Below are 15,354 nucleotides of genomic sequence, written 5' to 3'. Positions count from 1 at the left end.
AGGACTGTCACTGTAGGTGACATTATAAAGGCATTCTCAGATGAAGGAAAACTAAGAGAATTCATAACTGAGAGAGCTACTCTAAAATAATTGCCAAAGTAATTAATCCTGCCAGGAGGGAAATTATACTTAAAAGAAACAGGGAACACTAAGAATGAAGAAAGAGCAAAAGAAATGGCAAAATCTGGGTAAATATATGTAGACTCTTTCTCATCTTGGGACTTTTAAATATGTTGGATAGCTGGAAGCAATAATTTAACATTTTCTGATGAAGTTTATTGTGTCTATGGGTGTAACACAGGAGAAAACCACAGCATACACAGAGAAGGGGAAGGGACCTAGGTGGGATTAAACTTCATACATGTCACTTGCGTGAAGTATTGATTCTAAGTAGACTTGGAAAGCTGAATAGGTATAATGTAAAACCTATAGTAAGCAACCACTAAACAAGTATATAGGAAAGTGTAGTTAAAAGCATAAAAAATTCAAATGTTTGTGTTCAAAGAGCAAAAAAGAAGGGAAAGGGAAACAGAAGAAAGGAAAATGGGGTACAAACAACCTCCACAGCAATAAAGAAGTAACAGAATGGTAGACCTAAATCCCAACATACCAGTAACTACATGAAATGTCAATGGCCTAAAATACACAATTAAAAGAAATAGAGAGATGGCCAGAACGTATTAAAAAAACAGACAGAAAACCCTAGTGCACTGTTGGTGGGAATGCAGACTGGTGCAGCCACTGTGGAAAACAGTATGGAATTTCCTCAGAAAACTAAAATGGAACTTCCTTTTGAGCCAGCAATTCCACTGTTGGGATTATACCCTAAGAATCCTGAAACACTAATTCAAAAGATTCTATGCACCCCAATGTTCATAGCAGCACAATTTCCAATTGCCAAGTGCTGGAAACAGCCTAAGTGCCCATCGGTAACGAGTAGATCAAGAAACTATGGTACATTTACACAATGGAATACTGTGCAGTGGAGAGAAAGAAGGAGCTCCCACCCTTTGGGACAGCATGGATGGAACTGGAGAGCATTATGCTAAGTGAAATAAGGCAGGCAGTGAGAGACAAATTCCATAGATCTCACCTATAAGTGAAACCTAATCAACAAAACAAGTGAGCAAAATAGAACCAGAGACATGGAAATAAAGAACAGACAGTAACCAGAGAGGAGGGGGAGGGAAATAACAGGGCAAAGAAGGGGAAGGGTCATCAAGGAACATGTATAAGGGACCCACGGACAAAGACAACGAGGTCTGGGGAGGGTTCAGTGTGGGAGGTAGGGATGGGCAGGGAAGGGGAGAGTAATGGGGGGAAATGGAGACAACTAATTGCACAACAATAAAAAAGAAAGGAAAAGAACAGACACTAGTCTTTGCTTCTGTAGGAAACTCATGGTAGGTTAAGAGTAAAGACATATAAGATATATGCCACGAAAAAAATCTAATAAAAATAAAAAGCACTCAGATGGCTATATTAATATCAGACAATTTAGATTTCAGAGCAAAGGAAATTGCGAAGAACTATGAGGGGCATTATATACTAATAAAAGGGTAAATTCACAAAGAAGATGTAATCTTAAATTTTTCAGCATCTAACAATAGTGTTTTAAAATTAATGAAAGAAAAACTGACAAAACTAAAAGGGAAAATGGACAAATGCACAATCATATTTGGAAGATGTCAATGCTTCTCTTTTAGTAATTGATAGAAACAGTTAAAAAATCAGCAAGCATATAAGAATAGCTTCTCCCAACACTATTAACTAATGCTTATACACTGCTGTACCCAAAATAACAAAATATACAGGTTTTTCGAACAACACGGAAAATTTTCCAAGAGAGAACATGTTACAGTTTATAAAACAAACTTTTACAAATTCAGAATTGAAATCGTACAATTTATGTTCTTGAACATAATGGAATTAGACTAGAAAGTGATTATAGAAAGATAAAATATTCTTCCAAATATTTGGAACATAAAATATTTCTAAATAATTGATGGGCCAAAGAGGAAATGTCAAGGAAAATTAGAAAATGATCTTGACAAAAAAAAAAGAAAGAAGGAAAGAAAAGGCAACATATAAATTATGGGCTGCAGATAAAGCAATGCTTAGAGGAACATGTGTAGGATTAAATGTTCTTATTAAAAAGAGGAAAAGTCTGAAGTCAATAATCTAAGTTTCTACCTAAAAAGATTGAAAAGGCGGAGAAAGCAAACCACAGCAAACATGCTCACATCAGACAGAAGGAAGGGAATGATGAAGATAAGAAACAGACCGAAATGGAAACAGATGAAATGGAAACAGAAAACAATAATGCAAATGAATGGAAGCAAACCTGTTTTTTTGAAAATGTCAATAAAATTTTAAATGTGACTCATTGTATGAAGTCAGCATTACCTTAATATTAAAACCAAACCAATAAATGCAAGGGGGGAAATAAACTACAGACGACAAATGTTTCGCATGAACATACGAGGTCTGTCTAGAAAAAGTCCACCATTGTTAATACAACGAGAATGGTCTGTGAGACATCGATGTCACCTGGCAGCCAAGGAGACAGGACTGGAATGCACATGAGTGAACAATGATGAATTCACTGCACTAGTCAGTGGGGGCGGTAGATGCCCTTGAGTGAGCATGTGTACTGTGTGGCCGTTGCATTCAAAATGCCTAAATGAAGAGAGCAACGAATCTGCACCAAATTTTGTGTTAAGCTTGAACATTCCTCCTCAGAAACTATTCAGGTGATTCAGAAGGCCGCAGCCATGGGCAACTGGTGATTGGCAGCTTCATAATGATGACACGCCTGCTCATGCATCACGTCTTGTGCAGGGTGTTTTGGCAAAACAGCAAATCACCCAGGTGACTCAGCCCCCCTACAGCCCAGACTTAGTGCCCTGCAACTTCTGGCTTTTCCCGAAACTAAAATCACCTTTGAAAGGGAAGAGATTTCAGACCATCAGTGAGATCCAGGAAAACACAACAGGGCAGCTGATGGCAATTGGAGAACTGTGTGAGGTCCCAAGGTGCCTGCTTTGAAGGGGACTGAGGTGTCATTGTCCTGTGTACAATGTTTCTTGTATCTTCTTCAATAAATGTCTCTATTTTTCATAGTAGGTGGCTGGATACTTTCTGGACAGACCTTGTAGACACAGTTATTAGCAAATCGAACCGAGATCTAAGAGCATGCAACAGAAGCAGGTGGGGCTGATGTCAGTATCTGGACATCAGTCTGGGGGATCAAACGTATTTAAAGTCTAAATAAGAGGCACACGATCATGTCTGCCGAAGCGAAAGGAGAGCCTGTGACGAAATTCAGCACCCATTCACAATGAAAACCAGTACTTGCAGAAACAGGAGCAGAAGGGAACTGCCTTACTCTGGCAACGTGTCTGTGAGGAAAGCAGACAATCAGCACCACACACAATGGTGTGGGAATGAACGGTTCCCCGCTCGGGCTGGAGCAGGGCCAGGCCGTCCACTCTGTTGTTCTCCCAGAAGGCCTAGCAGTGCAATTAGGGAAGAAAAAGAAATGAAAGCCATAAATAACTTGCAAAAACATGATTGTTCATATAGAAAATAACCAGGAACGTATGAAAAAACAACAAACAAAAGTGCACTGTATTTTTATGTACTAGAATTGAACAGTGGAAACCGAAATTTTAAATATGCACGTGCACCTGTGTGTATGTACACATCTGTAATAATATAAAACCTAATTTAACACGTGTGTGTGTGTGTGTGGAATTTATCATAGCTCCAAAATGCAATATTGGGCTCTAAATTTAGCACAGCCCAACTGCAAATTCTTCTAAAATTGAGCAATAGACAGTGCAATTCCAATGAAAATTTCAGCTCTTTTTTTGTAGATAATAGGAGGATTCTAAAATTTGTATGAAGAGGCAAATAACAATAGCCAAAACAATTCTGAGGAGAAAAATAGTTTTGTAAGAGACATACTGCTTGATTTTAAGACTTAGTACGAAGCTTGGACAGCCGGGGTATGGTGCCGGTTAAGGAATAGGGACGTGAGTTGATGGTTCAAAGTAGCTTCCAGAAATAGACCTACACAAAAATCTCCAATCGTCTTTCTGCAAAGGTGCAAACTCTTAAACAGAGTGAAGACAGAATGACCTTCATCTGTGCTTTGTTCATAATTGCCCCAAACTGGAAACCTCCCAAATGTTCTTCAGCAGGTGAGTGTGTGGACAACCTGTGGTGGAGCCATAGGACGAAAGGCCATGTAGACGTGAAGAGAAGTGGACCGTTCACCCACCTAACAGTTTGGAGGAATCTCAAAGCACGATGCTGAGTGAAGGAGGCCCGTTTCTAAAGGTTGCGTGCTGGATGGGCGCATTTTATGACCCTTTCTGAGAGTCAACCCTATAATGGTGATTAGGTCAGGGGCCGTTATTGCGGGGTGGGGGATGCTGGGAAAGGTGTAACTGTTACACAGAGGGGCAGACGAGGCAGTCTGGGCGCTGGTGGACCTCTCCTGGCTGCTGAGGGGGCTGGTGTTTACACAATCCAATACAAAGGTTCAGACTCATAGAACTGTACAACAAAAAGTAAATGCTACCGTGTCTGAATTTAAAGATTAAAATTAAAACACAAAAGACAGCAATTACGTGGTCATTAGATTTGTTTTTAGCATGACAACGGAGGATCCCACAAAGGTTTCTAGGGCTCATGTCCTGCACGAGGGGCTCCGATCCCACAGGACGTGAGGGGTGGAGGGGCTGAGATTCTGCCCAGAACTCACCCACCACGTTCTTTTTCTAATCCTTCCATTGGCTTGGGAAACTTTTCTTTCCTTTCTTCTTTTGAAGAAAAATCATCTGCTTCCCCAGTGTTGTGCTTCTTTTTATTTTTATTTAATTTTAATTTTATTTAATTTATTGGATGATATTGGTTAATAAGATTATTAAGTTTTCAGTGTACAGATCTGGTACATCATCTGTGGATTGCATTGTGGGTTCACCACACAAAGTCAAGTCTCCTTCCATCACCTTACACTTGACCCACTTTGTCCTCTTACACCTCCCCCCACCTCCCTTCCCCTCTGGTAACCACCATACTGTTGTCTGTAACTAGGAGTGTTCTGCTTGTTTGTCTTGTTTGTTCATTTGTTGCTATCTGTCCCTCTTTTAAATTCACACCAATGCACTCGTGTCTGAGACCCTGCTAAGAACCAATACTTTTTGCAGATTTGTGTGTATTCGAATTATCGTTTTAGAATTCCCCACTGGAAGGCTATTTCTTTGTTGTCCCTTTCTCCCTTCATCCTTGTTTATCTTCTACCTGTTCTTCAGAGTCCTGACCCATTCCACGTTCGGACTTCCTGGATTGTCGCTCCACCGTGCATGAACTTGGCCGACTACACGGTGCACCGTTCTTATAACTTGCCTTCCTTCACTCCCTCTCTCTCTAATCTCTTTGTGGCCGAGGCTCATGCTCGGTGCTCCGTGTCCGCAGCACACGGCAGGGTGATCGAACACCCCAGGGGCTCAGTCTGTGTACTTCCTGAACGCAATGAATTCCTGAGCAGGAAACAACGTCTTCCTATGGCTTATAATAAAAGCAAATCGAACTTATCTTGTTTAATTCTTGGCTGCTGGGGTGTATCTTATTAGGCACTGGAAAGAACATAAATCCGACGCTTTATATTTCCAGTTTGGCAAGACATGTTGCAGAGATAGCACTGGGATACACAGTTCCGAAGGAATTACTATGAAAAGTGGTGGTTTTCTTCTCAAGATACTTCTCTTTTCAAGACCTTTTATTGTTAAAGATTGATCTTAATTATAGAATTTTCTTTGCATTAGGAAATGTTTTAATGGTGCTATTAAACACCATATGAATATTAAAACATGCTGAGTATATCCTGGTAAAACAAAAACCATCTTCGTTTAGAAAACTCCCCGAGGTCTTCCTTACGGATTTCAGAGTTGCCGTTACAAGCATCTGGAAGTCTCGCTTTGTGTTCGCCACACACGCCACTTTGTCGGTGAACAGCAAAACTTTTAAATACGTTGTCTTCTTTAGCCCTTCAAGAGTTCTCTGTCATAAGGCATCGTTACCTCATTTTACGAAGCAGAAAGTTAAATTTAATGCTTAATGGCGACCGTGTTTCGGATATGCCGACATGTGCCTGAAATATCAGGGTGTCTAAACGAATTAGCATTCCTAGGACACATCATTCCCGATTCTGCCGTTGGGAAAACTGGGGCCCAGAATACTAACGTTTTTATGGTCACAAAGCTACTAATCGAAATTCTAGAGTATGTGACGCTAGAGCATCAATTCTTAAAGTTTTCTTTGCATTTTGCCTTTTTTTACACCTAATGAGGAAAACAGGTCATGAAAAATTATTCATGAATTCTAATCAGGATTTTAGGAAGTATCAAATTATTTTGGAGAAAAATTTTAACCAACTTATATTAACTACTTCTACAGACCTGAAAAACTAAGATCTTAAAAATCCCTGCAGTTGAAATCACTGGTCCTTAAGTAAATGTATTTTATGTAATAAATTATGTCAAACAATATTTTAAATATTAGTAATTGAGATCTAAGAATATCCAGATATTTGTAATTGTAACTGCATTATAATTAGAATTACATTCTTTAGATTTCTTCAGTTCACATATTTCTCTAGGTCTTTACTTGACTAGAAACACTGATAATGCTGAGTTAGAAAGCAAGTTATGAATAACCAAATGATCGAAAATTGGCATGTGATAAAAGAATGTTGTGTCAAACTATTTTGAAAATTGAGTTGGTTTGTAGTTATAAATGCATGCTGTCAATGTTTTTACTAGTATACTAAACAACAATTTATACAGCTTTTTATTAGCATCATATTTTTCGTTTTAATTGTCCTTGCTTAAAGCCTTCAGGGTATGATTACATTGCAGCATTATAAAAATGCGTTAGCCAAAATTCCTGATTTATATGCAATCAGAACACTTAAAACTTTTTCCAGCTGTATCCTAAAACTTCATGAAAGCCTTTAACTGTGATTCATCTTACCTCTTTTTAAAATATATTTTATTTATTTTTAGAGAAAGGGAGGGAGAAGAGAGGGAGAGAAACATCAACGTGTGATTGCCTCTCATGCACCCCCAACTGAGGACCTGGCCCCCAACCCAGGCACATTCCCTGACTGGGAACTGAACTGGTGACCCTTTGGTTCCCAGGCCAGTGCTCAATCCACTGAGCCACACCAGCCAGGGCTCATCTTACCTATTTTTTTAAAGTTATGACAGTTTTTTAATCTCCAAGGGACATGAAATAATTAAACCTATTTCTTTTTCTCTTGCGAGATAAGTCATGTAGAAAGCCTAAATAAGCTGATTTGCCTTTTTTACCTTAACACAGCAGCGGGAATTCCAGTTTTCAGCCATGTTCGTGGTAGACTGCACAGTCAGTTCTCATTGCTGATTTCCAAAAAGTAGCCTAATCCTCCCCACGTGGCCTTCTCAATTTGAGACAGGAATTATATTTTTCAAAGTTACCCTGAAATCTAAATGAAGACTTTCAAATGATACATAGTGTTAATCAGGTCTTAATGATATATCAAAACCACGGCATTTGAGTCTGGCTTAATTTAAACTCCCTAAGGGCTTGAGAGTTTAACTTCTAAAACCATCCAACAAGCTGCCCTTTGATTTTCTGAAGGGAGATGAGATGCGAATCTGGAGTAGAGTAAATCTAGGATACAATAGCCGGGGCATAGAACGAAGCTGCAGACATAAATTTTCTTCGTTATTCTTCCCTTCATACAAAAGCAACCCTTGTCATTATCTGAATGCGGGGAGGAGTTAGCGACTTCTCACAAAGCTCAGCTTAAATGAAGTGTAAGAAGGACAGCAACGGGCAGGCTGGTTTTGGAGTCCCAGCATCCTCTCTGCCCCTTGGAGACGCGGATTCTAGGAACTGGGGCCACCTCTGTTTACCCGGCATGTCACTCTCCCTCCGGGCTCCCCTCCTTTCCCTGTCTTTCCTAAACATTTCCTTGAACTATCTTTCGCCTTCCTCCTGCACGGTACTACATTCCATTCGAAAGCTTGTCAAGGACTTAGAAGTGGCATATGACGTATATGTGCTGTTTACTCAGTAGTTCATTGATCTTACATATTTTATTATCCCTCAGCATAATAATGAATGGTTTTGCTGTTTTCCTTTAGAACCCCATTAAAAATCACACACACACACACACACACACACTTTTTAAATGTGTGTATTCCCATCTGTAGTTAATTTCGTCTCACTATACATCCAGAGGTCAAAAGCTATACTATGTATTAGGCAAAGAAAATGTTCTATCTAGCTTTCTACACTGTATCAAATCTTTCTTTCACAAATCCATACCTCACTCGATGCCAAGAAAATAGAAACTTATGCTTGTTACATAATACTGTTTTTTTCTCCTGGCTTAAATGACTTTGTTTATATACCTTGTTTTTATTTTTGTTTTGTTTCAACTTCTATTCCTTTTCCCAAAGAGTCCCCCCAACCTCTCATTTGAGCCTCTCCTAGGAGCTGGGGTGGTGGGCGCAGGTCCGCAATCCCGGTTCTTTCACTGCCTTCAGAGACCTTTGACCTTTGCATCTGGCCCTGAACTCCTCACTCTGCGAGGCAGCAGAGCGCCCTGCCGGACCTGGCTGCCAGGAATGCAGTTGGTGGGTTCGAGTCAGGAAGGCCGTCCTGGTCAAGGCCCTGTGACCTTCCTGCTCACCTCTCTTCACCACACTCTTTATCTTCCCACCCATGGCAAGCCCTCCCCCCCCTTCAGATCGTAGGGCTACTCCAGTCACTGCTGAATTCAGCGGCGTCCTCCGCCCACCTCCTCTGTTACAGTGCCCACCGTGCCTCCCCCGGCCTCCAGGTCAGGGAGAGTCCCAGTGGGCTCAGAAACGGTAGCTCAGCCCTCTCTCTCCCTGGTGATGTTATTTCCATGAATATTGGCCTGCGGGTTTCCAATCCCAAGATTGGCCATACTCCTTATCCCCTTCTGTCTGCTATCCAGGAAGACTTACCTCGGTGGGCATCACAGAAGAGAAATGCTCGTTAATACACTTCCAAGTGCATTCCGACTGTGCCGTGCGAGCCACGCTTCTACACGTGGTGCGTGGACACACCGCTTTCTCAGAGCCTTCTGGCCCCCTGGGGCTGACACTCTGACAGAGTTGGTCAATATCCATAAAGATAATTACATTAATCGGTATATTAAAGAAATAAAAATGGCAAAGAAAAATATATCTAAGTAAAAGATAATCTGGGAGCTCCAGGTTGGGGAGAAGGGCATTTATAATTTTGAATTCGGTGATCAAGAAATGCCTCACTAAAAAAGTGATATTTTAAAAAGATTTGAAGAAAACCTGGTAGGAGGTATCTAGGGAGAGAATGTTCCAGACACAGTGAAAAGCCAGTGAAGAGATCTTGAGGTGTGAACATGCCTGTTGCATCTGAGAAATGACCAAAAAAAAAAAAGAAAAAAGCCAATGAATCTGGAGTAGAATAAATAAAGGGAATAATTATAGGAAATTTCAGATTTTCTATTTCTTATTTTGAAAGCTGTGGTAAATTGTAAAATTTATTGGCACACAGTTTTTCTCTTACTTTAATGTTTTTAGGAATTGTAGAGATATTTCCTTACTCATTTTGATGTTGGTAGTTTGTCGCTCTCTTAATTTTGATCTGTTTACTAGGGAATAACGAACTTTTGCCACTTTTTTTTACAGTTGCTTTATTGGTCATTGATTTCCCTGTTTATTTTTTCTTTCTTCTGTTTTCTTAAGCTTTGATACATTCTTCCCGGCTCCTGGAAGGAAGTTGAACCATTGATTTCAGTCTTTTTAGTTTTTCTAACACACGCTATAAATTTCCTTAACTACCATTGTTTCCGTCCACACACGTCTGATGTATTCTCTTTTTATTGTGATGATGTTTAAAATATTTTCTAATTTCCACGTAATTTCTTCTGTCACGTGTGGAAGTGTCTGCCGTCCCCTGCCTAGGCAGCGTGGTTTCTCCAGTTACCTTTTTAGTTCTTCATTATTTCCACTGTGGCCAGTGAACGTGCCTCGAATGATTTACACTTTTGAAATTTGTTGACTTTTCTCCCACTTACTAGTGTATGCTCAATTTTTATAAATGTACCATGGGCACTTAAAAAGAAAACAGTTATGGAGATTCCTCAGGAATGTTCCAGCCATTCCCCTTCTGGGTATTTGTTGGAAGAACACTAATTTGAAAAGATACTTCTAGGGTCATGTTCCTTGCAGCATTATTCACAACAGCCAAGCTACTTAAGCAACCCAAGCGTCCACAGATGGGTGAATGGGTAAGGAAGCCATGACACACACACACACACACACACACACACACACACACACAGGAATACTACTCAGCCATAAAAAAGGAGACCCTTCCGTTTGTGACACATCGGACAGCCCTTGATGGTCTCATGCAAGTGAAATAAGTGTGACAGAGAAAGACAGTGATTTCACTCATTTTTGGAATCCAAGAGAACAAAGCGAGGGAACAGGCAAAAGAACAACAAGCTCTTAGATGAAGAGAACGGATTGGTGGTTCCCACCGAGTGAGGGGTTTGGGGGAAGGGCTGAATGGGTGAAGGGGTCAATTGTGTGGTGATGGACGGTAACTAGACCCTTGGTGGTGATCACTTTGTAGTTTATACACACGTCCAATTATAAGGCACACCCAAAATGTATATAGTGTTGTGTATTAATTTTACCTTAAAAAAAAGAGAGAACATGAATGTCCATTAAGATACACTTGCTAATTTTTTGTTCAGCTCTTTGGGTGCTTAGTGAATTTTGTATGGTTCTTCTATCAGCTATTCAAAGAGACATGTTAAAGTCTTCTGGTTTAATTGTGGGTTTGTCTATTTCTTCTCTTAATTCTATTTTATTTTTGCTTTATGCATTTGGAGGCTAAGTTATTGTGTAAATACAGAAGTAGAATTGTGGTGTCTTCTTGTTGGAGTGATCTTTCATCACAAAAATATCCTTCATCTCTCCTCACGCTTGTGATTTAAATTCAATTTGTTTAATTTTATATATTTCTAATATATTGTCATCCTTACTCTGTTTTGGTTAATGTTTGAATGTTATATCTCTTTCTATTCTTTTAATTTATGTCCTTATATTTAAAGTTTATCTCTTCTAAGCAGAATAGAGTTGGGGTTTGTGTTTTTATCCAGTTCTTATAAGCTTAGTTTTGATTTAGCATAGTCTTTTTTATTTAATAAGATTTTTGGTATGAAATGCTATTTGTTTCCTGTTTGATGTTATTTTGTGTTTTTCTCCTTTCCTGAATTTTTAAAAAAGATTTTATTTATTTAATTTTAGAGAGGGTAAGGGAGGGAGAAAGACGGAGAGAAACATCAATGTATGGTTGCCTCTCACGCGCCCCTTACTGGGGACCAGGCCCACAACCCAGGCATGTGCCCTGACTGGGAATTGAACTGGTGACCCTTTGATTCTCAGGCTGGCCCTCAATCCACTGAGCCACACCAGCCAGGGCCTCTCCCACTGAGCCACACCAGCCAGGGCCTCTCTTTCGTTTGTAAATAGATAAATACACTACTTGCGTGCCGTTTTGTTTCTGTGTGATGGTTGGGCATGTATTATTTCACAGTTCTCTTGCAGTTACACTCCATATTACAGAATGTACCTTTTACCGCTCTCCTGATGCCGCTGGAGCTTTTGAACACTTGAAGTCTGTTTACCCCCCTACTGTGCATACATGGTCACAGGTGTCTTAGGTGCCCGTATTTAACACTTTAAAGATACTAAACTTAGTGGTTTGTGTGTTTAATACTTGTTTATAGTTACCCATTTACTTACCCTTTCTGGTGTTCTTTGTCTCCTTCTTCATTTCCATGTTTTAGTCTGGGACTTGTCCTTCCAATTTATGGAAAGATGCATTGGGACTCTGATGGCCCAGTGAATGTGGATTTCAAGCTGCCTATTTTTATGTTAAAATGTCTTTATTTCATTTTAATTTTCTCTAGTTGGTTTTTTTTGTAACATTTTATTTATTTATTTTTAGTGAGGGAGAAGGGATGGAGAAAGAGAGGGAGAGAAACATGGATCGGTTGCCTGCCGAGCAGGGACCAAACCTGCAACCCACGCTTGTGCCCTGACTGGGAATCGAACCCAAGACCATTTGCTTTGCAGGGTGACACCCAACTGACTGAGCTACACCAGTTAGGGCTTTCCTCTAGTTTTCATGCCAGTGGCTTTACCTCTCGCTGTGAACCACTGTCTTCACTTGGTAATTTTTATTTGTGAGCTCGTCGTCAGTGGGAACATTCTATTTGCTGAGATGATAGAGTGTTTCATGACAGTGGTATTTCATTTGATTTTCAAGCATTTCACGAATATAATGCACAGCTCGATCACACAGCGGGGAAACCCTTGTCAGCCCATTTCATTTGGCCGCTCCCTGTTTCTCCCAGAAGGAGGCTCAGCCCGCCACTCTGCAGGAGCACGGGGCCCCGTGTTAGTGTCTGTAGTCTGGTGTTTGACTGCGGATGTTCACTGTATCCCTTGTTAAACCAGGATTTCTTTCGGTGAGAAGTCCCTCTTTCCTGAATATTCACAGAGACCATGCCGTTAAGAATATCACAGATGACTTAAACAGTGAAGCGAATTGGGAAACCTATTTTTACAGTACATTTATAACTATACTGATAGTAAGCTCATAATTGTATAATCATACTTGAGTGTTACTAGATCATCATCTTTTAATGAAACAGACAGGTAATTAATGAATTAGTAAGGTGAGTTATTTTAAAATCTACAGGGTGCAGCAAGAATAATGCCCCTTCTTTATTGCAAAATCATAAGCATGTAATTCTGTAACATAACAATACCACGCTCAAGCACGCCATTTGATGTTGCCCTGGCCAGGTCCCGAGTTGAGGGTGTGTGAGAGGCAACCACACATTGATGTTTCTTTCCCTCTCTTTCTCCCTCCCTCCGCCTCTCTCTTAAAATAAGTAAGTAAAATCTTCAAAAGAAAGGCTAGATATCACATTTTCACACTGACATATTTTTGTTTCTTCTATTAGTACCTAGCCTAAGTTTTTGCACTTTAATTCTGACGTGCGATCATCAATGCTTGTGTTTTGCAGGCATAGCTTACTTGAGCGGCATGTGCAGTGAAAAACGGAAATGCATTATTGCTGAAGACAACGGCCTGAACCTCGCATTTACGATTGCTCACGAAATGGGGCACAAGTAAGTAAACGCGCTGGCTGTGCTGGCACACAGCTACAGTCTGAGTGACTGAGTTGCTTGAAGATACTTTTTTTTTTCTTTGAGCTCAAGTTTTTTAAAAATTAGGGACACAAGAAGAGGTGGAGAAGACCATCTCAATTTAACGTGTGTTCTGATGTGACCTTTCCTGCTGGTGTGAACAGCATTTTGTTAGACTATCGAAATACTCAGCAGGACAGTCATTACGTGGCACGGGACTGACTTTACTGCACATCCCCGAGTGCAATAAACCGTACAGTCGTCGTGACACTACAGAGCCATGTGTCACTTAAACCTCTAAGGAATTAAACACTTGCTCTGGCTGGTGTGGCTCAGTGGATTGAGTACTGGCCTGTGAGTCAAAGGGTCTCAGGTTCAATTCCCAGTCAGGGCACATGCCTGGGTTGCGGGCCAGGTCCTCAGTGGGGGGTGTGCAAGAGGCAACCACACACTGATATTTCTCTCCCTCTTTTTCTCCCTCCCTTCCCCTCTCTAAAAATAAATAAATAAAATCTTTAAAAAAAGAAAACACTTAGCACAAGTGTAAATACTTTTAGCCTATAATAGTGCCGATGTTTGTTATTACCCGACTCAAAGTGAAGGACCTGATCTGCATGGTTTGGGACTAATGGGTTTGGAAGGGAATTAAACTGGATACACATTTAACCCGTGACGAACATTATCTGTATCCCAGGCACAGTCCAAACACTTGACATCAGTTAGTTCATTGAAAACTTACAGAAAGCAAGGATCTCATTCGACAGATGATATTAATAATAACAATAAATAATTAGTGATAGCAACACTTATATATGTGCCTACTATGTGCCAGGCACATTTCTACGTGCTTTATATACCTGTACAAGATTCTGGTGAGGAGGTAGTGCTATTAGAGTGCCCCCCTTCCGGGGGGGGGAGAAAACTGAAGTACAGGGAAGTTAATTCACCTTCTTAGACTTATAAAAATAGTAAATGTGGAGGAAGGATCTGAACTCAATTCTTCTAACACAGGTCATACTGTTCTGAATTTCTTCATTATCTGTTGCTACCTTTGGGCGCTACATCACTCATCATCGAAACGGGGATAATACCTGTGTTACGAGGTTGTCTTGGTATTCAAATGACGTAGATCCACGCACATACTCGCAGGCAGTTCATGAGAGTAGAGTCAGGGAATCCGATGAGCGTCGACTGCAGGCCTCCTGGCCGCGGAGCGGGATTGGCGGTGCAAACAAGAAGTATTTTGATTGGACTCAGATTCAGTGACCTTCTTCTCAGGGAGGGGATCATAATGGAGGCTTCTTTGGTCAAAGACATATTTCGTTTGGCCAGCAGTGTTTAAAAAACGGAATTAGTTACCAACATTAAAAAGTATGAATTTGACATAAAAATTCAAATTTGCAGACCTGGCAGCACTAGACACAGAGTCCCATACGGCGACCATTCCTCAGAGCTGAGGGGTGTCCGTGCCCCGCCTACCGGGCCCTCCGCCCCAGCTCAGCACAGGCTGCGCCCCCGCCCCGTGCACACATCCGCTGCCTTCGTTCGCGCGGTGTGCCTCAACCCTAGACAAGGAGCGGGGTTAAGTCTGGTCGCTGTAAGCAAGCTCAGAGGACAAATTATACAGCATAGAAGAGTGTTTGATTAAAAAAAGAAACTTTTTATTCAGGTAAATGAAGTACAGGAAAATAATCAAGTCATAATGATACAACTCAATGAATTCTAAAAATTAAATATACCCATGTGTCCATAACCTAGTCCAAGAAATGAGACTTTACCAGCAGTGACTGATTTTTGATGTCCCTGTGTGAATATGTAGATACACTGTCATTTTCTCCCATGCAGGCTTTGAGTCTTCAGTTGAGTGCTCTAGAATGCAAGTTTGTTGTTCGAGAAAATAGAGAACCAACAGAAAACAAACACATCGTGCTGTAGGGGTTAGTACGCAATGCAATAACCTCGTTCAGTGTGGGATCCCGTACACGGTGGGATTCGGAATCTTAATTCCATTTTTATAATTTAAAGATATGTTAGTTTCGTCATACTAGGAAAA

The 15,354-nt window shown here is 40.6% G+C and overlaps 1 protein-coding gene across 1 annotated transcript in view; it reads left to right on the top strand.

Annotated features, from left to right (window-relative positions):
• Positions 1–15,354, top strand: part of ADAMTS19 (ADAM metallopeptidase with thrombospondin type 1 motif 19) — a 217,927-nt gene that overhangs the window by 100,579 nt on the left and 101,994 nt on the right. The window contains exon 8 of the mRNA XM_053912338.1: positions 13,178–13,283. Within this exon, the coding sequence (XP_053768313.1) occupies positions 13,178–13,283 (106 nt within the window). The remainder of the gene's footprint in view (positions 1–13,177; positions 13,284–15,354) is intronic.

The sequence above is a fragment of the Desmodus rotundus genome, chromosome 10 (assembly GCF_022682495.2).
Source record: "Desmodus rotundus isolate HL8 chromosome 10, HLdesRot8A.1, whole genome shotgun sequence".
NCBI lineage: Eukaryota > Metazoa > Chordata > Mammalia > Chiroptera > Phyllostomidae > Desmodus > Desmodus rotundus.
Note: the sequence above shows the minus strand (reverse complement) of the source record. Positions and strands in the feature narration are given on the sequence as shown.